Source organism: Terrapene carolina, unplaced genomic scaffold (genome assembly GCF_002925995.2).
Source record: "Terrapene carolina triunguis isolate 2854851 unplaced genomic scaffold, T_m_triunguis-2.0 Scaffold141, whole genome shotgun sequence".
In the NCBI taxonomy this organism is placed as follows: Eukaryota; Metazoa; Chordata; order Testudines; family Emydidae; genus Terrapene; species Terrapene triunguis.
Window position 1 is genome coordinate 6,576,223 of NW_020664492.1, and position 23,356 is coordinate 6,599,578.

General features: G+C 40.8%; 1 protein-coding gene across 2 annotated transcripts; it reads left to right on the forward strand.

Moving 5' to 3' along the window:
• The first annotated feature begins 833 nt into the window (after positions 1 to 833).
• Positions 834 to 21,956, forward strand: LOC113406803 (SUMO-specific isopeptidase USPL1-like). Of its 2 annotated transcripts, XM_029911987.1 has the most exons (9): positions 834 to 1,231; positions 4,775 to 4,941; positions 5,476 to 5,604; positions 6,667 to 7,318; positions 14,229 to 14,315; positions 15,911 to 16,040; positions 16,954 to 17,079; positions 17,781 to 17,941; positions 19,908 to 21,956. In XM_029911987.1, exons 2-9 carry the CDS (start codon positions 4,843 to 4,845, stop codon positions 21,869 to 21,871), a joined length of 3,348 nt encoding a protein of 1,115 aa, XP_029767847.1. In that variant the 5' UTR covers positions 834 to 1,231; positions 4,775 to 4,842; the 3' UTR covers positions 21,872 to 21,956. The 2 variants fall into 2 exon arrangements, with proteins under 2 accessions (XP_029767847.1, XP_029767846.1); XM_029911986.1 differs by lacking the exon at positions 834 to 1,231 and having other exon boundaries at positions 3,912 to 4,941.
• Positions 21,957 to 23,356: the final 1,400 nt, after the last annotated feature.

Below are 23,356 nucleotides of genomic sequence, written 5' to 3' on the forward strand. Positions count from 1 at the left end.
CTGTCAGCCTCTGAGGGGCTCACAAAAGGAGGCCCCCTCCACCCCAGGGCTGACATCCCGAGCTGTTAGACCCATGTGGGGCTGACAGCTGGAGCGTGCTCCTCCCTCCCCCAGACTCCAGGACTGACAGCCAGAACCAAAATGTGAAATAATAGCAGCCATGAAACTAACAAGAATGTCAGTTTCACAGCTGGTAGGCTCCCTGCTGTGAAATGGAGCTGCAGCCAGGACTCCTGCTGCTGCCTCCCAGTGTGGGATGGGAAGGGGGGAGGGAGAGAAGAGCCCAGATGGTGGCCAGGCTTGGGCTCTCCTCCCCCCAGTCCGTCACTGGGAGACGGCAGCGGGGCTTCAGACGGTCATTGCTGAGGCTTGGGGGGAGAGCTCCCACTGCTGGGACTGACATCAGGAGCCCTGCTGCCACCTCCCAGTCAAGGGATTGCCGGGGTGGTGGGGGGAATCCCAAGACTGACACCTCCTGGTGAGGGATTGGTGTGGAGGAGAGCCTAGGTGGTGATAGGGCTCAGGTTGTCATCCTCCCCCTGCCCCCATCCCTCACCAGGAGTCAGCAGTGGGCAGGGGCTCACAGCTGTGAGCCACTGACAGCTCAGGCTGTCAGCACCAGGGCTGGGGGGGGCCTCCAGCTGTCAGCCTACTTGGGACTGACAGCCACCAGCCGATGTAAGTAATGCGTTGTTTACACAGACATTGCATCACCCTAACTACATCGACTTAAGCGCTACTACTCTTGTGGAGGTGGAGTTATTTTGGTGTAATGGGTTACTTCGGTGGAAGCAGCATTTTAGTGTAGACACTGACATTATTAGTTAGACATAGACTGACCTAAGGCAGCTTAACTCTGTAGTATAGACTAAGCTTCAGTATCCTACATTGCGGAATAAACTTGTCTTGCTTCTAAAACAAAGAAACCGGGGTAATAGTTTTAAAATGCAAACAGTATATTTGTGTTAAATTTTTTTCAGTTTACAATGGTTGTGTTACTATTTGCAGATATATTTGATATATATTGAGATGTAAACTATGATTTATGAATTACTGTTTTTTAAAAAAAAAGTCTTTAAAGTGTGTCCCTCTCCTTATTGGTGTCCTGTTTTTTTTTTTTTTTTAAATGCAGGGTCTGCTTATATCAGTGTAGGAAGAGCTAGGTATAGCTCTAGTATCATGTTTGGCAAGTGGTGTGTGCCGGTGCTGAGCAGGAAAGAAAAGAGAACAGGTGATTAAAAATGAGGCCTCATGAGTCTGAAAATACATCATGTAGGTTCCCTCTAGTTATGTCTTTGCAATATTGAGGTGATGGTGAGACTAGGACAACATTAAGTGTAACTATTTCCAAGTATTCTTTTCCACTGTGCATCATGTCAGCGGCAGCCAATCTTTATCCAGTACACCAACCTCTCACATGGAATTGCCAATATCTTATGAGGAGGCCACTCCAATATCATTGCTGATGTTACACTGTTTTGTTTTGCACACTTTGAAGAGAAAAAAAATTGCAGAGCCCACTCTGTTAGTTCTGCCTGCCCCATCCTAAACGGATATTTGTAGTTAAAATATATTGTACCCACTCTTAAGTGTGTGTGCCCATGTTGTTTACTGCACATTTTAGTATATCATTGCTGGAGATGGGTTGTTGTGATGTGATGTACGTTACAAAACAGCATTTCAGTGGGTTTTTTTAAAGGGGGTGATGGTACTGGATGAGGAGGTACACAGGAAGCTTTTGAACCTGAAGTTGCTTTTTCAGGAAAGTGGAACACTGATTAGATCAGGACTTCCACTGAGGTAGACTTCAACATTTATTAAGCTAAGGGTAAATATTGATGAAAACCAAACCAAAATAGGTGGTAATACATATTTTTGAACTTTAATCAGAAATATCTAGATGTCTGTCTGGTCAAGAATTTCATAAGAATTACAAGGTTTGGAGGGTTTTTTAAGATGAAGTTCTAGAAAGATAATGCTATCGGTCGGGAGTGTGACTAAATAATTATAGATCTCTGAGCCAGTCAGGAAGCTTTTCTTGGTGTACATGCTCTGCTTAACATTTTTCCAGGCTTTGATATTGATCTTGGGAGGTAAACAGTTGAAAATTACTGACATGACTTTTTTTTCCCTGTATGTAGCAATGATAAATCCGTGAAAGCATGTACTTTGGTAATATTATGCCATTGGATGGAGAGTTTGAGAGCTTGGCTTGCTTTGTAGTCCAGCAGAGCTGCTCTCTTGTTGATTCGTTAAGATATTACCTTGAGTGAGTCCAGCAATGCGTTCTTTCTTATACTTTTCTGATCATAGTTTATTTTTAATCCCAACATTCTTCACAACATGCATATGCTTTAATTTCATATAACTGATGGTGGTGGTGTTCAGAACTGCTGTTGTGGAGTTGAAATAGAGAATAAATGCTTTTATGGCCTGTAGTTGTACTTTTTTTAAGTGATGGTCCTCACAGCTCTCACCTCACAAGCTAAATGATTTGGGGCTGGATTGGTATTTGGATGAAACTCCAAAGAACCCTTAGGTGCTGGAGGAAGTGGAGTTGGTGATTTAGTAGGTAGCACCTTTTCCTCGGAGTCAGAAATAAATGAGTGCCCCAGCATGGTAGCTGTGGGGGGCACTGTGCTGCTGGAATGTCATGTTTCAGGTGTGACATTAAAAAAGAAAAATAGCCCTGGAATGAGAGAGGGTGTTAACCTCATTGACCTGGACAAAATCCAAAGTAGGTAGTTATATTTCACCTACCTGAAGTTTTAGGGAAAGTTTAAAGGGATATGATATTTTGTTTACATTTGGTCTAGTCCTGCACCTGCTGAACTCAGGGAATTTTAGTTAACTTTTGTGGGTGCAGTACTGGGACCTTGTTGTCTAAACTGATGTGTTCTGCTACCTTTCATCATAGATATGGATGAATTTCACTGCTGGATGAAGTGATTTCTGCATAAATGTGTCAGCGTAAGGGCTAGATCAGGGGTCGGCAACCTACGGCACGCGTGCCAAACACGGCACGCAAGCCGATTTTGAGTGGCACGCTGCTGCCTGCCGCGGTCCCGGCCCCCAGTCCCACTCAACCCCCCCGCCCACTGCTCTCCCCTGTGGGGGCAGGAGGCAGAAGCTTGGTCCTGTGCAGCCAAGCTTCCCCCTCCCCCACTTCTTCCCCCAGTGTGGTGCTTTCCTGCCCCTCCTTCTCTCCTTGCCTGCTGATGGCCCTTGCAGGGGGAGGGGGACGAGTGGCAAAGTGCTCGCTGCTCCATAGAGGAGGCAGAGAAGAGGTAGGGACAGGACCTTGGGGAAGGGGGTGGAACAGGGCATTTCCCTTCCAGCCCCCTGCCATGAGCCGCTCAGGGCAGGGGGCTGGGAGCACCCCCATGAGCCGAGAACCCCAGCCCTCTGCCCTGACCCCTGAACCCCCCCCACACCCCCTCTGCCCTGACCCCTGAACCCCCCACACCCCCACTGCCCTCAGCCCTGACCCCTGAACCCCCCGCACACCCAGCCTTCTGCCCTGAACCCCCCCAGCCTTCTGCCCAGACCCCTGAACCACATCCCCAGCCCTCTGCCCTGACCCCTGGAAAAAAAAACCCCTCCAGGTCTAGGGTCCTGGCTGCTGGCCCCTTGCCAGCCAGTGTCCCGGCCGCAGGACCCACTCAGCCCGCTGCCGGCCTAGGTGAACAGAACCCCAGGCTGGCAGCGGGCTGAGCAGGCTGGCGGCATAAGATCAGCATTTTAATTTAATTTTAAATGAAGTTTCTTAAACATTTTGAAAACCTTGTTTACTTTACATACAACAATAGTTTAGTTATATAATATAGACTTATAGAGAGAGACATTCTAAAAAAACGTTAAAATGTATTACCGGCATGCGAAACCTTAAATTAAAGTGAATAAATGAAGACTCGGCACACCACTTCTGAAAGGTTGCCTACCCCAGGGCTAGATTATGCTTTCTGATGTGTGTATGTGTCTTATACTGAACTCTGCCGATAGAAACATATTTTAATTACTTCTGTGGGAGATTGCCTACATTTATGAAAAAGGCAAAAATTGACTCTAAGGTTTGTAAAGTTATTTGAGATGAAAGATGCTATATCAATAGAAAATGTTACTCCCTGTTGTAAGATGTGAGAGAGTATTATTGTAGCGTTGTTGAATTACTAGTGAAAGTGTAAGAAAAATCCAGATTTTAGCAACATTCAGAGTTGCTTTCTGCAGTTAGGAGGCAAACAGTCACATTTGGAGGAGCAACTTCTTAGTTTATTATGGACACAAATTAAATTTAGCATTTGGAAAGTCCGTAGCAGATCTTTGATGCTCCTCGCTTGATGAGCGACAGCAATGTGAATTCTTTACATCTGCTAATTCTGATGTCAGTCTGCACCTTTAGAAAATAGTCCTTCTTTCCCACTTAGGACCTGATCCTGCAAATTGCTCTCCACAGTCAGACCCTTATGTTTGGGCAGAGCACTGTACTTCTGAAATAAGTAGGGCACTGCATGGGTCTCAGGGTTAACCACATGGAGAAGCTTGCAGGAGCACGGCCTAAAATTATTCATCTATTTTGCAATGAATGTGAACATCACAATTAGGTGCTGTTTTATTTTCCAGTTTCAGTTTTAAACCCACAACAGTTCATCTTAATCAGGAAAAGCACCATGATTTCTCAAAGAAAATATAAAATATGCTTTAATCTTAATTCAGATTTTAAATCCAATTAATACAATTTTCATTTAACTGTTTGTATTCGCTTCTTATTTTTCAGAGTTCTTTGAAAAATCCTTAGTGGTCTTGACAATGTTACAAGTGACATAAATTAGCCAATGGCACAGCATGATGGATTCCCAGAAGACTGGAAATGGTTTGCAAGTGATTGGACAAGGGACTGGTATAGGGATATCTGCACTCCACATGGTGGGGTATTCGGGAAAAGTCAGTTGAAACTTATTTTTCATGTGTGCAAAGTTCATTTTTCTCTTTTTTTGAGAGATTTTTAAATTGGTCTTAATTTTACAAATTTACAAAATTATTTTTCCACGGAAATCTTATAGCAATGGCGAAAGATTGTTCTGTTTTAAATACTTATCTCATTGAATTTGTTTACTGGCATTATTTTCAAAAGCATTTGATCTGTGATTTGTCTGAGAGTTCAGAGTTTATATTCACTGGCAGTGAATAACTTTTTGTTCAGTGCAAATAAAATGAGCACCATTTCAATACATAAGCTTTTAACACAAAATGCCTTATGAAAACTCTTACTTAAAATGATAGCCAGGAGACAAATTAATTTAGAACTCTCCATCTCCTCTGTATATTTTATTTGCTATGATAAAATCCTAAACCGTCAAGTTTAACTTTTAAATACATAGCTACTGCATTATGAAAAAAAACAATTGTTTTTCAGTGCTGTCATTTATACCTTACTCTTTAGGAACAGCATATTATTGTATGCACTTTATTTTTTAGAACTGTAATTCTGCTGAAGTAACGTCGGATGAGTGCTGCCCAGCCTGTAAAGAGAAGGGCCAGATACAAGCTTTACGGACTTACCGCATTAGTTTTCAAGAGTCTATTTTCCTTTGTGAAAATCCACAGGTATTATATCATTTTTCTATGTCGTTGGATTGTATATAGACCTTTATCTTTTAGCAACCCCATCCTCTAAATCTGAGCACTTGCCATCTTTCAAATGATGCCCACAGCCCAATACATCTCAAAATCAGGCCCCTATGAGTTCATATGCTAGACAGTTATCCACGTGTGATTAGACAGAGCTAGCGTGTCTTTATGTACTAACTGTCTAGGCACAGTTCTTGAAACTACAGGAATTACATGAAAAGAGCAAAGGGTACTTTGTGAGACAAGGCATCCTATTTAATACTAAAGATGTATGTATGAAACAAATTACAAAGCTGTTGTTTTGTGTTCCACATTTCCAGTATTCCAACTCCCAGGAGGGAAGATGGGAGGCTTGTATCTGCTGGGGGTGGATAGCAAATAATTTGGAAACAACTATAGATGTCCATTCTTCCACGTATTTTTGTTTTAAGTTTAGCTGAATTCTCGTTTTTTAATAGTTGGGTATGGTTGGAGTTGTGGGGGCGGGGGTTGTTTTTGTTTTTTCACAAGCTACAGTGGTCTTGTGAGAATTGTTACCCATAGGTTAATTGAATGTACCCTCAAATATAATTTCACATTAAAGTTGTAAATTCTGGTTTTCTTTTTAAATACCCATAAGATGGGACTGGAAGAACAAAGGGCTTGAGAGTAATTTTTCAGCTTCTGAAGGTCTGCAGGAATAGAGTTCTTCTCCTTACGAGTTAGCTGGGATATAGGAGATGGAATCCTTTCCTGGGAATATTATGAGGTCTGTGGGGAAGAGGGTGAAATGAAGAGAACTAGGGATATAGAGTCTTATATTGGTTATTGCCGTTAATCAAGTTACCTTCTGTTAGTACACAATCACTTTATAAGAGCGCTGTCAGACAAAATGCACTTCTAGTCCTTAATGCATATGTTGGATTTCTGATTTTTAATAATGTGTCAATATACAAATATTCTGTGTTCTAGTTGAACTGCACTGTTGGTATTAACTTCCAAGTTTTTCACCCAGAAATACTTTATAGACATCACTGTAATCTTCTTTCTTCCCTTCAGTGCATCTACCCTCTGGGCTATAAACCATTAAACAGCATAATAATTCCTGCTGATTCAGAAAATCATCAAACTCAGTGTACTCAGAGAAAAAGGAAGATTTTTGAAATCAGTCCTACAGCTTCCCCCATTGAATCATGTTCAAAACAAGCTAGGACTAACAACAATTTGATAGATGCTGAGCACACTTTAAATACTGATCTTCTCAAGTGTAATGGATATAATTTATGTGTGACCCAGCCATGCCTACCTGATTTATCACAGGATGATCAGCAGAAACATAATAGGACGACTGAGTCTCTGGAGCATAATGTGGACTTGGCAACTGCTATTACTGTTGGTGGTGCACAAGAAAGTCCTGACTCTAATTCCAAAACAGAACTTTTGCCAAATTCTGAACTTTGTTCAATAAAATCTGAAATCTTGCATGCAGAAAATAAACCTTCGTTGTTCATGGGGCATGTGTGTCTTCAGTGGAGGAACATATATGCTCTATGTTGGTTAGACTGTATTCTGTCAGCACTGGTACACTTAAAAACTTTAAGGATTGCTGTGACTGAAGCTTGCACTGAAGAATCTGTAATCCAGAGGCTGTTTACAAAATATAACCAAGCGACTGCACTCTTGAATGCCTGCCAAACAAATAAGCTAAAAGGTGAGTAACTTTGTCGCTATTTCTTTTTATTTCAAAATAGTTTGAATGTACAGGAATATTGATACAAGTATGCAGAGGAATTTAATAGTGTATGCAGAAGTTTTCATTCCTTTCTATTTCAAGATTGCTACGGGTGAGCTGCAGTTGTTATAGAATTCAAGATAAAGATGTAATTTTCTTGGTCCTCAGTAACTAGTGAAACTATGCGATGGCATCTCTGCACATTATGTAAGGGTGAATATGCACCCTCTCTAAAAGCAGATATTTGAGGCCTGGTCTGCACCTCAAAGTTAGGTCATCTTGGCTACATCGCTCAGGGCTGTGAATAATTTCATGCCCTGTGTGATTTAGTTAGGTCCATCTCGCGCGCGCGCGCTCTCTCTCTCTCTCTCTCTCTCTCTCTGTCAATGCAGCTATGTTGATGGAGGAGTTCTTCCATCAACCTCGCTGTGGCGCTGTATGAAATCTGGGGACACTTTAGGATATTATGAATACCAATATTGAAAAATTGTAATGAGTTATGCCAGATATGCCATGTAAGAGCTGAAAAAAAGTTATAATTTGCCATATATGATCTTGTTAATGTTTGTATCACCTTTTGTATTATGAATTATAGATATGTATGTATTTTAAATTTGTGCTATGCTTCTGGGTGACACCCCCAGACAGTTTGGCATCAGCATTGCCTAGCCTGCTTAATGGCCCATTAAGGAACATCAGCTATACAATTGACCCATTGAGAGAAGGCAAGGGATACACCTCATGACTTAGCAAGGCATGCATAGGCATTCCTATGGACAGAAAAGGCTTCCAAGCCATGTGCTGGGCAGCTTGTGTTTGAAACAAAGGAAGCACAAGTTGCATGGCAGAAGACTATCAAAGGCAGCTGCATCTTCTCCATTTTGTCTTCAATCCTACTTCGTATCTCTGGAGGAACTTTGCTGCAAACTGAAGCTCTGAACAAAGGACTGAATGACCAATCCAAGCTGAGGATGTATTCCAGAGTGACTTTCAAGCTGTGGATGTATTCCAGAGTGACTTTCAAACTCACCAATACTGCTAGGAACCGGATATAAGGACTTTGAAGTCTTTGTATGTATGTGACTGCTTTACCATTTAACATCTCTTGTCTTATTTCTTTTTTCTTTATAATAAACCTTTAGTTTTAGACACTAAAGGATTGGCTGGCAGTGTGGTATTTTGGGTAAGATCCAAACCTATACTGACCTGGTAATGTGGCTGACCCTTTGGGGTCAGAAGAACATTTTTGTATATGTGAGCAGTTTAAAATAACTTCTCATTATACTAGACCTAGGTGCTAATTGGGAGCCAGAGAACTGGAATGCAATAAGAGGGCTATGTGATTTCTTTTCTTGATAACCAGTGTGGGGGATCAGAAGCACAGTTTGTGACTGGTTGGGGAGTTTAACTTCAGTGTTACCCACCAGTCTTAGGAGTATCCACTCTCCCTTTTGCAGCCTACCCTGACCGTGGCATTTCCAGTGAGGGGTGCCCCAGGCATCATCGGGTCATGTTGGCTTAGTCTGGCCAGGATCCACAGAACCAGATCATTTGTGTTTTGGATCAGAACCCCACACTATTCCAAAATTGGAATTTAAAACTCAGAGTGTTAAAGGTTAAAGTTAGTCACAATGAGTGATCCACAATCAAAACTGCAAGCTGTGAGAGAACTAGCATCTTCAGCATGAGAGAGAAATGGTAGAACTTCAGGTACAAGAGAAGCAAGCCTTGGCCCAGCTGAGGAGAGAGCCAGGCGAGCTGGGGGGAGAGAGAGAATCTCACGGGAGGCGAATGGAGCTGCTGCAAGCTGAGACTGAAGTTGCTAGACTTAAACTCCAAATTGAAGTGATAAAAGAACAGCAGAAACTGTAACATTCTGAAAGTCCAGTTTCTAATGATGTTGGTATATTTAATAATGATGTGGTAACTGTTTAATCAGGGTAATGTCATAATGCATCCCAGGAAAAGTATGAAGGTAAATCCACTATCATCTGTAACTAACAGGGAGATTTGTGAAGAGGGGGTATATGACTCTAAGCGGTTGTATTTAACTAGGTATGCTATAACAAGGAAGAGAGTCTCTCTAGCCTTGGGGATTGTGGAAAATAGAAGTTTGTCCAGTCAGAAAAGCAGTTTATATGGTGAAGAAATTTCTGAATATCTGTCTAATATCTCAGAAGTGAGTCTGGGATTAGATGAAGCACAGAAAGAAGCTCAGGAAAACGTTTCTTTAGAGCAGATTAATGTTGATGGTCAGTTTGAAACCCTGATTGAGGAAGGTAAGGGTAGATTTTTGGTGGTTGATGGATTGCTGGCAACTGAAGTTTGTAGAAGTAAGCCTGAACCAAGTAGAAGTGTTTTGCTTAAAGTAGCTCAGTATGATGAGCCACTGCTTGTGGAAAACAGCGGTTTATCTGTTAAGGGAGAAACTGTCTCCAATTGTCTGTCCATTGGGAGTGGCAACCAGCCTGTTAAGGAAGCGCCCCACTCTCCCAGTATTTGTCTGCAAACAGCCATGGGTGCTGGGATAAGGGAGAGAAAGGCAAAGAAAGTTTAGATGAGCATAGGCAGCCTTGTGAGCTGATGGCTTTGTCTAATCAGCAGTTTGGGAAGGCAAGGTTAGTGGAACATGAGTATCCCTATACCTTACCTGTTACCAGTGTGGAGAATAGTGACATTGCAAATAGCAGTGTACCTAATGAAGAAGAATGTACCTCCAATCCTTCGTTTGTGGAGCAGACAGAAGGTGCCTCTCAGCCTATGTTGGCTGAGGATATTTCAGTTGTCCCAGAGGTGGTTCTAGATTTAACTGAAACCTGAAGTTTTTACTCACGAAAGCTTATGCCCAAATAAATCTGTTAGTCTTTAAGGTGCCACCAGACTCCTTGTTGTTTTTGTAGATATAGACTAACACGGCTACCTCCTGATACCAAAAAGGAAGTGTTCCTAAGCTTGTGAGGGATAACCTGCATATTGTTGGTGAGGAAAGTTGCAGAGGGAAAGAGTCTCTCCAACCATGGAGTTTAGCAACTTGTCTGAAAGGGAGTTGTGAAAATCCTCTAATGTGCCAGAGTTGATTCTGGGTGTAAGCAAAACTCAGAAGGAGTTTGTTGTGGCTCCACAGAGCAATGTTTTTGTAGAGCAGATAAAAGATGGATTGTTGCTGAGGGCTTGTCTACACTGGCAATTAACAGCACTGCAACTTTCTGGCTCAGGGGTGTGAAACCCCACTCTCCTCCCCCCCCCCCCGCCCGAGTGCAGTGTAAACGGTGCCCCAGTGCAGGGACCCTTGTTGAGATGGGGGGAGGGGGTTGTTTGTTTTTGTTTTTTAAGAGCGCAGGAAGCGCTGTGCCGCGATCACACAGCCACGGCAGCGCTTTAGCGTTGTCAGTGTAGACTAGCCCTTACAAAGATTACTGAAGAGAGAAATCTTTGCAAGCAGTTTTCTGTAACTGATGGGTGTGGAAGTGATTTGATTGAGTAACTCAAGGTGAATATCTGTATAGAGAAAGCAACAGTTTCTTTGGGAGACTTGTTTCAGTTCCTAACTGCCAGTCTTTCTGAGGGGTATAAATCCACTGACCTTACTTTAGAAAGATCCAGTGTGGATAGCCTAGAGAAGGTTTCAGATGGGGAAAAAATTGTTAGAAAAATGGCTGGGCTTGGCCAGCGTGTTCTCCATGCTGATTCTTTGAGTTAGTCTGTAACTCAGGGTCTGAGGAAAGATTGGTTACTGGTTTTTCAGAGCAGAACAGCTTTATGGCTGAACCCAAAAGGATGCAGGGGACCGCAGGCAAACTCTCACCCCTAGACACTTGGGATTTGTTTGTTATCTCTTTAAAACAAGAGTCCAGTCTCTAAGCTGGTGGTGGATCCACAAGCAAGCATGCAGGAGAGTGTCTGTGTAGATGTTCCTAGCACAGAGAGGCTGCAGTTGGTGAACACACCTGCTTACAGGAATCCTTTGCTGGCTAGGGAGGTTCCGTTTTCAACCCCCTAGGAGAAAGGCAGGACCCAGTCATGCTGAGGGGAAGAATGAGTGTCCAGCCTTGAAATTGGTAGCAGGTGAGAATTTGAAAGTTAGTGTCTGGGTTGATACAATCTACCTGGATGACAAGGGAGGGGGAAGATTTGCCCGATAGCTGTTAACACAGAGAACACACCTGGCCAACCAAGGGATTCACTGAAAAAAGAGGCATGGTATGACCAAGATACTTGTAAACATTCACTTACAGCAAATTTGGTGTTAATATTGAGCCTTCTGATGTATTTGATTTTGATGTCAACCCTGGTAATAAAGGAACAGTGTTCATGTGAAAAGCCTGTAAACATATTGGAAATGAAACTTGAAAACACACTGTATGCTAAAAAGCCTTATAATAGTAAAATGGTATGACTGATCCATGTAAGCATTCTTGAAACTTGGCACAACAGATAAACCTTAACAAATCTCCCCCTTCCTCCCTGTGCCTCCTGCCCACCACGATCAGCTATTTCGCAGCATGTAGGCAGCTCTGGGGGGGGAAGAAATGAGGACGCGGCACACTCGGGGGAGGGGGCGGAATGGGGTGGGAAGTGGTGGGGTGGGGCCTGGGCCCTGGGGCAGAGCCAGGGGTGGAGAACCTCCCAGCGCATTGGAAAGTCGGCACCTGTGGTCACTGGAGTAAGTGTCTACAGTGGCATAGCTGCTGCTGTAGCACTTGTAGTGTAGACATATCCTCGGGGCAGGTCTACACTACAGGGCTAAATTGACCTAAGTTATGCAGCTCCAGCTACGTGAATAACATAGCTGGAGTCGACATACCTTAGGTCGACTATTGCGGTGTCTACACCACGCTGGGCCGATGGGAGAGCGATTGGCGGTTGATTTTAGCGGGTCTTCACTAGACCTGCTAAATTGACCCCCGGTGGATTGATCGCCACGCCTTGATCTCCTGATATGTGGAGACAAGCCCTTAGTGTTAAGATTTCACTTGTGGATTACTTCATCATAGTAAGAGCAGAAAGTGAACTGTGCATCGTTGATATAAATCTGAGTCTTGTTTTTTCCTGGTTAGCATATTGAGATCAGGTACTAGCTCTTCACCTCCAAAAAGTTGGATTCTAACATGGCTTATATTGCAGTATAAATGAACAGTTGGCCCGTCATGCAATACTAGTAGTATGGCTTTAACCATTTTGTGAGTTCTTGATTCAGCTTAAGAAGTTGTAAATTAGCAGGGACTTTCTTTCCTATCCCTGGTGAGCAACTAATGAAAAAGTCATCAGCTAGTGGGAAACAATCAAGGGCAGTCTGCACCAAAGAAAAAGATGTTCCTGCAGGGAACTAATGCAGAGCTGTTACTGGCCAAAATCTGCTTTTTGGTAGGTGGTCCTGAGAAAGATTGTAATTTCTGATTATTTCTAATCAGGCCAGAAATAACTTAGAGCCTGTCAACCCTTTCATGGACCCTGTAGTTAAAATGCACAACAGTTATTGAGACACAGTCTTTGTCAAAAAGACAACCCAGGAAAAACTTAGTACTGTAGTTTTGAGAGAAATTGCTTGAAAGAATGAAACAACAACAATGATGATTTTGTATTAACACCTGTTTATCTGAGATGAAAAATCAGCACTGAAATCACCAGGATTATGTTGATTGCTTATTGGTTTCTGGGTGGACATCTTAAGTGTTGGTTGGTGTTAACCTATAAAGTCTGATAACATTAGAGACCTGCCTACTTGAGATACTCTCTACATATGTGATACTACTTCATTTGCAGGGAAGTATTAGAGTAGGAGCCCCCTTGGTTTAAAAGAAGGAATGTCCAGCCAACATCTTCTCCTCCTCTTCCCCCTAGGAGGGGTCCTTGGCTCTGAATTTACTGTCTCCCCTGCTCCCATGTCTGTAATAACTTGAACCTGTTGGTTTCTGGGAAACACTGCAAAACCCATCAATTTACTTTGGCTTTGGCGGAGAAGGGAAGCTATATCTATTACTTTTTATTGATTGTTTTTAAAGATCTGTCAGAAGTGCCTGGAGCATGATGGGGCGGGCGGGGGCGGAAGGATTTTAGCTATATTTCAGTTTAGCTATATATTTATGTATATAAAGTTTTTAATGAAGAAATAGTTTCTAAGACTGTTTGTTTGAAGTCCTCACTTTAATTATGGAGGCTCTGGTCTTGACTCCAAAGTTAAGATTGAGTTCTGTTTTGCACTTAAAGCAGCATTTGTTCTATATAACAAATATAGCATGCCCTTCTCAAATTTGAAGCAGTTGGAGTACAGAATTAATTTTGAGAACCTACAAAAAAATCTGTTTTTGAGTTTCCAAAAAAAAAATTTGAAAACCATGTTCTTCAAGAAATCTACCACTTAATCTGAGGCCACGAGCATTAAAATGTCTTCATTGTTTTATGGTAAACTGAGCATCTCCTGCTGACGTAGCGCTGTCCACACGGCGCTTCTGCTGGTGTAACTTACGTTGCTCAGAGGGGTGTGTGTGTTTGTTTTTCACACCCCAAGCGATGTAAATTATTCCGACAAAAGTGCTAGTGTAGACATAGCCTTAATCTTGATATTGTTTTTTGCTTGATTGTTTATTTAGATTACACATGAATTTATATATTTACACGTTATAGACCGGATTCATTAAAAATATTCCATTGAGTAGATCATAGTAGAAATTTGGTTCCTTTAAGTCGTTACTTAGCTTTACATATTCTGATGTAAATTTTGCAAATCACCTAAGTGAAAGAACTTTAACTGTTAAGTGTCATTCAAATGTTGTGGGTAAACAAATGTTAATAGAAAATGCCTTGGTTTGCAGAGAATTGGTTTGCGTATTTGGTATATAATATGAATTAGATTTTTATTTTATTTTTTGCTGATTTTTTTTTCTTTTAGATGTTCTTCCAAAAGCTGAGTCACACCTGAATGAAATCAGAAATACGATATTTGCTCAACTTCAACCCCAGCTTAAGTGTGAATTGGGTAAGTAATTACTAAGCGATTTAGTCTTTATTTTCCAGTTCTATAAATGCAAAGATTGCTGTTGTCAATACTTAAAATGCATTCCATAAGAAAGTCAATACAACCAACTTGTTGATGTAGTTAATTGTTGGTACCTTTCTCACACCATCACTTAATGACCAGCTGATTGATATCTTGTCTCTGTTCCCTTCTTTCCTATAGTGCCTATACCTACAGGCCCACAGGAATCATTCTGCAAAGTGCATGCAGAGATGAAAAACACTTGTGGTTGTGCAAAGGGCATCAGAAATTTAATTTGCAAAAGGCAAAAGCCTGTTTCTTGTATGACTAGAACACTTATGCATCTTTGGGGAGTGGGGGAGATCTTTGTGTAATAAACACTTCTTAAGTTCCTACAACTGTTACTTTTAGGCAGTGGGGAAAAAGTGAGAATAGTATATAACATTCATACTTGTATACATGTAGGAGAAGATTATAACTTCAAGATCTTAAGAGTGCTTTTTCATTGGGAGCGGGTGGTTGTCATTCTGCAATGTACTCTGCTTAAGTGGGATGGCCTCCAGGGACTTTCTGTAGGGCTAATTATACTTAATGACACTGACTGCCACTGATTGGGAATGGTAATTCTATTAGTGCTTGAGACAAAGTGTAGCAGACTGTCAAAAAAGCACTGAAACTGACTATACATAGTACTGACAAATTCACGAAGTAACCACGCTGAGAAGCAGCGAAATCTTTTCCTCTGATATTTTAGTTACAGTAATTTCAGAGCTTTTGACTGGAAAAAACACTGGAAAGAAGTGGAGTGGGGAAGAAGTGTGATGAGGATGACAAATACAGGGACGTGATACAAGACGGGCACATAAATTTAAACAAGCAGATTAAAATATGAGAACAGATACTTGGATAACCTAGGGTCTCTGGGAGATCTGGTGGTAGTGCATGGAACTCTCTGTAAGACATGAAAACATAGTAAAAGTAATTTACTGCAAAAAATAGAGCTGCAGTGGTTTTATGAAAGCTTATGTTTCATGAGATCCACAGCTACAGCAGAACAGCATGTGCATAGTCTGCTAGATCCTTTCCCCGGACTCTCCAGTTGTACAGAACTGTTGATGAATGCTCTTTAGGATGCTCTGCAGCAGAAAGGAGGCAGAGCAGCAAAGTTCTCCCCATTCTAGGCTTTGTGTGGCTTGACAGCCTCCTATTCTCCGGAAAGTGCTTGCAGCAACTTGGCTTAAATTAGCAAATGGTCAACAATTGTATATGTTGATTATTTTTTCATAATATTGGAAATAAAATTCAGAGTTAAGGCTGCATGTCGCATGTGAAGAGCATAATTCAGACTTGTGCAGATTCTCATTTTTCTCCATTCAGCTGATCTCCATTTTCTTCAGAGTTTAAAGTTTAAGGGGGTGTATTATTCTTTTGGTAACCATAGCTGTACCCATGAAGTTATTCCAGTCATATCTCATTTACTGTGGGGATGAGATTATAGCCTTGCAAGTTGACATAGCATTCTGAGGTATAATCCTGTCTTCCCTCTTTTTTTGTGTAGTTGCAAACATTCTCTTTTTTTTTTTTTCTCTTTGAAGGGAAGAAGGAAAGTCCAGTATTTGCGTTCCCTCTGCTTTTACGAAAGGATCCCCAAGTCGAGACACTTTTCCTGCATTCTTTTTCATGGATGTTTGAATGTTTACATTGTGGTTACAGCCACCAAGAGAGGTTAGGTTTTTACATTTATTTACATGTATTATTGTACTTTCAGTCTTCACTTAATATTTTTCTTCAAACCACCGTTGTGCACGAAGTGTGTACATTTGGTAGGCGAGGAAGAGTTGTGATGGTGGAGTTATCTGGTCACCATTTTAAAAAGCCAGCATTTGTCAACAGTTTCCAGGTGGTGTATGGTATAATGGCTAATGACACAATAGTATCCTATGTGTAAAAAAGAGAAATAACTGGTGATTCTGTTGTCAAAGGCTGACTTTTTGATGTTGACCACTGTAAGTCACACACATTGCTGCTGCTCTAATGAATAGCATGCCAGACATGACCAATAAATAGGTATGTCTTTCAGGGTTAAATAGAATAAATTCATCTAAATTGCATAAAGTCAGAAATGTAAATCTGATCCTTATTCACATAACTGGAAAATGTGAAAGTGTCCTCTACTCCTTGGTGTTTTAAAATGTTAGAAGGCAGGTGTGGTGAGGTTCCTCCAGGTCATCTAAATGGCAATTGTATTTAGTGTTACACGTCAGAGTGTCCTGAATGGCACTGTAAAAACACGTTCAGGAATTTCTTTAAAGCCATGTTTCATTTGAGTATAAAAAATTGACATTCAAAGTGGCGAACAGATGAATGGCAGAAAGTACATTGTTCCATTTTATTATAGTCTGTATAAAAGATGACTGATTTGATATGGATTAGCAGATTGAGGCAAATTCAGTTTATATTAAGCCACTGAAGTGCCAGGGATGTTAGTGGGATTGTGCCAGGTGTAAGTGGACACTGCATGTAGCCTGTTAATTTGTGACCTCTTTCTGGTAAATGCTAGTACTGTAGTACTTTTTTTTTTTTTTTTTTGAGTATCTCAGGTAGACAACTGATCGAATTTTATTTTTCTTCCTTCCAGGTGTAGGAAGACACTAACAACATTTACAAATATAATTCCTGACTGGCACCCGCTTAATGCTATTCATATTGCTCCATGTAATAATTGTAATGATAAATCTCAAAGAAGAAAAATGATTTTGGAAAAGTAAGTTTGAACCACTCGAGATCTTGAATCTAAAATAGAGCATTAGTGTTTAAATCTACACATGATAAACTTAATGTCAACGTTCTGTCACTTTTTTGACGTGTTCAGGAAGTTTCCACTAAATGTTTAAGTACCCAGCTTTGAGATCATTCTGAAAATTCTCAGGGATGTTGTTGTTAGAAATCTTTAATATATGTGGAGTATTTTTGTTCAGCTTAACACACTAAGCAGACATTTCATTTGAGCCAAGTTGTAAAGCCCAACACTGAATATTAGTCTTTCCAGAGCATCTGGTATTGAGGGATGATAAAACTACCACCTTATAATGTTCAATGTTTTAGTCTGAATTGTGGTTGTCAGCCTTCCAGGTTTGGCAGAACTGTCTTATTATTCTGTCTTTGTCCCAAAACAACATTTTCTTTATAGGTCCCCCCCCCCCATAGCAAATTAAGCTATAAGATGACACCTCTATTTCACTAAAAGCTTATTTCAAAGTGGAATTATGTATTAAAATTGGAGTGCCCTGTTCCTGTGAGCTCCCAGCCATTGTGTATAATTTGTAAAGCAACCTTAGATTAATAAACAGCAGTAGAACAGTAATGCACTGAGAACTACCATTCTCAAAATGCATTGCTTGTGATTTCATTAATACCTTGAGCCACTGTTTTATTCCAATAAGATGCTTTATATCTTTATCATAGAGTACCTTCAATATTTATGATACATTTCGTAGAAGGTTTACCACATAACGAGCTGAAGAACTATTCGTTTCAATTTGAAGGAGATTTCTACGAAATAACAGCTGTTATTCAGTATCAACAAGATCCAAAACACTTCAAAACCTGGGTTTTGAATCCTGATGGTAACTATTACAACTTTATTATCATCCTAGATAAAGCTGCCTCTGTTACTAATTTTGGGGTTATAATGATCACTGTACTATCTAAAGGTTTTCTTTTATGTATAATCTAAATTAGGTATTAAATATTTGCAAATACGTTTACATTCTTTGGTCTTTTTTTAAAAAAAACCTCTGATTTGACTAACTCAGTAATTCGCTGCCATGCTTACTGATAACTTCATTGGAAAAAGGCAATTGGACATGATCATTTTCTCATCAAACTTTGGTAAAATTACAAGAAACATAATCTGGGCACACTGTTAGTTCTTTTGGGCATTCAGATTACATGGGTATTGTAGTAGGGTCGGCTGCCTCCTGAACGCCTCCTCTGACAAGAGTTTGCTGTGCAGGTGCCCTGCCTTAATTTCTCTCATTGGTTCCTCAAACTCAAAACGCAACCCAAACACTTCCCTTCTGGAGGTTAAATTTATTCAGTCCTCTGGGTACACACTGGTCCTCCAGGCCCACCCCAGTTGAGTGTCTGTCTCTTTCCCCCGTCTTAGGTAGGGAGTCCCCAGCTCTCCTTCCCAGAGGTGGGTCCTCAGTCAGCAGTCATTCCCAGGCTTTTCCTGGCTCTGACTTCAACTTCCCCAGTGTCAGGGTCTTCAATGCCAAAGCCTTTCACTTGCTATAGTCTGATGCAGCTTCCTGAGCTTCTCCCTTCTGCTTTTTATAGGGCAGTCACATGATCTCTCCCAGGTGTGGCTCCTTCAGTAATCAAGGTTGGCTGCCCTAGGCCTCCAGCCCTTAAGGGGCAAGCTACCCTGTTACAGATACCAGATGTCTCTTCATGGGAAAAGCAAGTTCCCATGGGACTCGCAGTGCTGTCAATGCTCAGTTTCTTCCTCCTCCTGAATTTTGCAATTCTTTTAAGAGTAACTAGTAAGTTGCTGTTTTGATTTGTTGAACTATAGAGTACAACCGAGAAGGAACTCCCAAAATTCAAAGAGGAAAAAATAGTTGAGATTATTTTGGTCTTCATGGAAACCTGCTTCCACGGAGGGAGGAGAGAGAAGCGATCACCATTTTAATCAAAACATCCTGGTCAGCTGAAAAGTTGTCTACTTAAATTGAACTGCCAGAGTTGCATGAAGAAAAGAGAGGATGAGAAACATCCCACTAACCGTCAATAAATGTAGGATATGTCTACACAACAAAAGCTGTCCACAGGCTAGCCTACCTAAGCTAGCTTGAATCCAGCTAGTGTGGGTAACCGTAACAATGAAGGCAGCTCAGCGTGCACTTCAGTGCAGGTTGTACAAGTCTGGCATAGCCCCTGGGTACGTACTCTGCTCACTAGCCCACTGTGACACTCATGTTGTGCGGTCTCCAGTGCTGCTGTTATCCACGCGAGCTGGATTCAAACCAGCTAGCCAGCACACAGCTTTTGCTGTGTACACTACGCAACACATGACACCTAGGGTGTATCTCTTTAGAATCCTTACTAACAAAATGATTACAATGTTGTTTTAACTGTTGGGATGGTTGGGAGGGAATTATCTATATGATCAGTTTCTCCCTTAAGCCCCTTCCCCACATCTTTATGAAAAATAATTCCCCACATTAACTCTTAATGAGAGAGGTCTGTATGTCAGGTCTGTCCAGATAATCTCAAACAGGATGTCAGTATCACTATCTAGGCCAAGAGCATCAGTGTGGCTAAGGAAAATGAGTTACTTTCCATCTTGGTCATGTTACTAGGACCTAATAGTGAATTCTGTTGCTGCAAGTGGCCTAGTTACAGAGTGAAAGACCGCTATCTTTTCTTTGGGGAAAGTGAAGGAACAAAGAAATCAACTTTGTTCACCAGGATGTATGTAGCATTGTCACATAAAATGGGTGTTTTGAGACCCAAAAAGAATGATCTGAGTTTCAATGGCCATTGTGCATCTTTGAGCCTCTAAACTATTCATTTTTTATTTTTCAGAAACTTGGCTTGAATGTGATGACATCAAAGGTCCATATTGTGAAAGACGTGAGAGATTTGAAGTTCCTGTTTCAGAGATTCACATTGTCATCTGGGAAAGGAAAGCATCCCAAGTGCCAGATAAAATTTGCTCACAGGTCCAAAGTGTAAAATCTGAAAATCTTCCTCTTAATGATGTACAGTCAAGTTCTTCTCTAGTGTTACATTGTGATAGTGATAATGCCGTAGACACAATAACTACAGTATGTTACGAAAAGGAGATTGTGGGCATTCCTGCTAATGAACAACAAAAAGTGGCCAGAGAGAATGAAAATAGCTTGCTTTCTGGCTTAGAAAATTTGGCAGATGATGATATTATAACTCTGACACTTGTAGAAATTCAAGTTGATTCTGAAGGTAAACCACTGGACAATGGACAGATATTGGGAAATAACCTAATTGCTGAAACAGGCTTGCTGAAAGAGCAGGGGTCAGCTTGTTCAGATCAAACTCCATGTACAGAAGATGTTTGTAGTCAGACTACCTCCAGCAACATGTGCACACCGTCTGAAAATGCCTGTATTTCCTTACATCTCGGACCGTTGAACCTAGCGCATACTACATCTGCTGTTCCCACAAACCATTGTAATGACTCGTCCACGCCATCACACGCTCAAGAGGCAGAGGCCAAAGCTAGCCCAGTCAACACTGAGAATATCCTGTTAAATCCAGAACTCTTGCAGAATAAGAAATTACCATTAATGGAGAATGTTATGCAGAAATCCTCTAACACCAGAAACACAAGCAAAACTAGAGCAGACTCTCAGGCTGCAACTTTGTCTGCTACAAATAATTCCTCCCAGTCTTTGCATAAAGATCAAAAGAGAGGATTTGTAGGAAGTTGGGTAAAGGGGTTATTAAGCAAGCATAATACCTTCATGCCTTCAAGTGCCTCAACCCATCATAAGAAAAGTTACAAAAATCCTTTACTAAGAGCTGCTGACTTGCATCTCCCTACTAAGGGGGCAGCTAATTTTGGTGGCTTTCAAGCCAAAGGTACAAGCAAAACAACTACAGCTACTGAGGGGGCACCTAAATCAGCTGTTTGTCAAGGTGGAAATCTTCCTCCTTTGTTAACAAACATCACTGGTCCTTCTGGACATGCTCCTCTACCTGCAGTAAACCCTGTAGTTGATGGTCCAACTTTGAATAAGTCTGGAAGCTCATTGGGCACCTGGAGTAAAGTAATTCAGCCCAACACCCCCATCTTTAATTCCAAACGTAGCCATGGGGAAAATGGAAATCACAAATCTGATGTGAAAGATAAAGAATCAAATGCCCAAACTCACAAACTTCGTTTAAAACTGCTTAAAAAACTGAAGGCTAAAAAGAACAAGTTGGCTTCACTTGATAGGCTGGCAAAAACTCAGATGTGTAATGGAAGCTCTCCAAATAGAGGTGTAGAAGATCTCTTACAATTTGGATCTCATCATGAAAGTGAATCAGTACAGAACTTATTGAAGGAACTGCAGTATCAGATTGATGTTGCAGATAGTGAATCTGTATATAGTACAAACTCCAATATGTCACTATGCAGTAGCCAGAGTCATGCAGAGTTTTTGGCAGACTTATTGTCTCCTACTTCGATTGTTGCTTCTTCGGAGCTTCCAAAAGATGAAGATGAGTGTAGATATTTGGAAATGGTGGATAGCAATACTGCAGCACCAGTGCATAGTGAGAGAACCAACCTCACATGCGTCACTGTGGCAAGCGAAGACCATAATTATTACAGTCCTGTGAAAGAAAGCAAGTATGACGGTCATACAGACTCACTAATGAACAAATCCTGCTTGAAAAGACTTTCCTTTGAAAGTCCCACAAAGGAAGATATTCTTGAAGACCTGTTCTCCTCTGCAGTGTTGAACTCAATAGCGGGTGACATAGATTTACCTCATTTTGATGAAACTCTCTTTGAAACTTGTTGAATTGTTGTAATATTTGTTTTTAACATTTGAGAATTTTGTATATCAGCTTTCATACAAAGTACTATTAAATTATATTTTCAAACTAGTTTATTTGCACACTGGCTGTACTTGAACATTGAAAATCTGAAGTATTCGTCTTACATTTCATTGTGGCTGTTGAATAAGATTTTTAGTCTTGTTTAACTTTCTCAATCAGTTATTTAATTGGAAGAGTTGATCTTTCACAGAATCTTTTAATGAGCGTTAATCTTATTTTTTTTCCCCCTGCTTCAATGTGCATTTTTGTGTTAATTTAGAAAGGTGAAATAAAATACCTTCAGTTTTCTGGACCACAGGAGTAATACCTATAAATTACTGGATTATTTGTCAAACTATCCAGATTCCTGATGTCGGTTTTAAATAGGCAAAATAATGTGACATTTCAAGGGTGTTCTGCAGAGTTCCTTTACCATTTTCACAGCTGCTGTTTTACAAGATCTACCTATGTAAATGCTACTCAAATTTTAACTTGAAAGGGGGATTTGAAAGCAGAGACTTCCCCTTATAAGGTGATAGTGCATCCTAGGGCTTACCTTCTGGGTAAACGAGCAAGCATAATAGTGCACACCTTATTTAGGGCAGTTAAGGTAGATAGGGTTTGGCCATGAATTTGCAGCACCAAATAAGATTTAACATATGGTATCTCATTTTAATGGTTGTATATAACACTTAAAATATCCTTGTGAGTTAATATTAAAAAAAGCTTCACTTCTGCAGATAATTATGCTTTCTAAGGAATTATCTTTTAAATGAGGAATCACTTCTCTCATCACTGACTTTTCCTGGCTGGATCTGTATGCTTCTGCCATACAGGAGAGAAAACAGGATGAGGGAGAGAGGAGGTTAGTTGGGAGAGAGAATGGAGGAAGTTGGAGAAAATCAGTAAGAAGGAAGAAAATAAGTTTCATCTTGATTTGTTTGATTCTTATTGCCACTAATGGGAGTCCTACAGTCTCACACATTGAACTGAGGCTATTCCATTCCCTAATTTGGTCAGCTGTATGTTTTTCAGACATGAAAAATAAAAAATATTTAACAATTTTTTAGTAGTCCCCTAAATACTACATTCATTGTATTCCTGAACACAGATTCATAGCATTTAAGGGAAGAAGGGACCATTTTATATACAGGAGCTCAGACTAGAATGTCTCAGGCCCTTAAATTTTACCCAGTTACCCCTGTACTGAGCCCAATAACTTGTTTGACTAAAGAATAACCTGTTTGGCTAAAGCATGTTTTCTAGAAAGGTATCCAGTTTCCAGCGAGAGAGGGAATCTATCCCTACTTCCCGTGGCATGTTGTTCCAATGATAATCACCCTCACTGTTATATTGTGTCTAATATGAATTTGTCTGACTTCAGCTTTCAGCCATTGGTTCTTGTTTTGCCTTTCTCCACTAGATTAAGGAGCCTGATAGTACCTGGTATTTTTTCCCCATGAAGGTAC

What these genes read in the sequence shown, in the direction of transcription:
- LOC113406803 (XM_029911987.1), top strand. Translation starts at nt 4,843, where the DNA reads ATGATGGATTCCCAGAAGACTGGAAATGGTTTGCAAGTGATTGGACAA. An exon ending in AGAAAAATGATTTTGGAAAA is followed by an intron (nt 17,080 to 17,780) that starts GTAAGTTTGAAC and finishes TCTTTATCATAG; the next exon opens with AGTACCTTCAATATTTATGA. An exon ending in CTGGGTTTTGAATCCTGATG is followed by an intron (nt 17,942 to 19,907) that starts GTAACTATTACA and finishes TTTATTTTTCAG; the next exon opens with AAACTTGGCTTGAATGTGAT.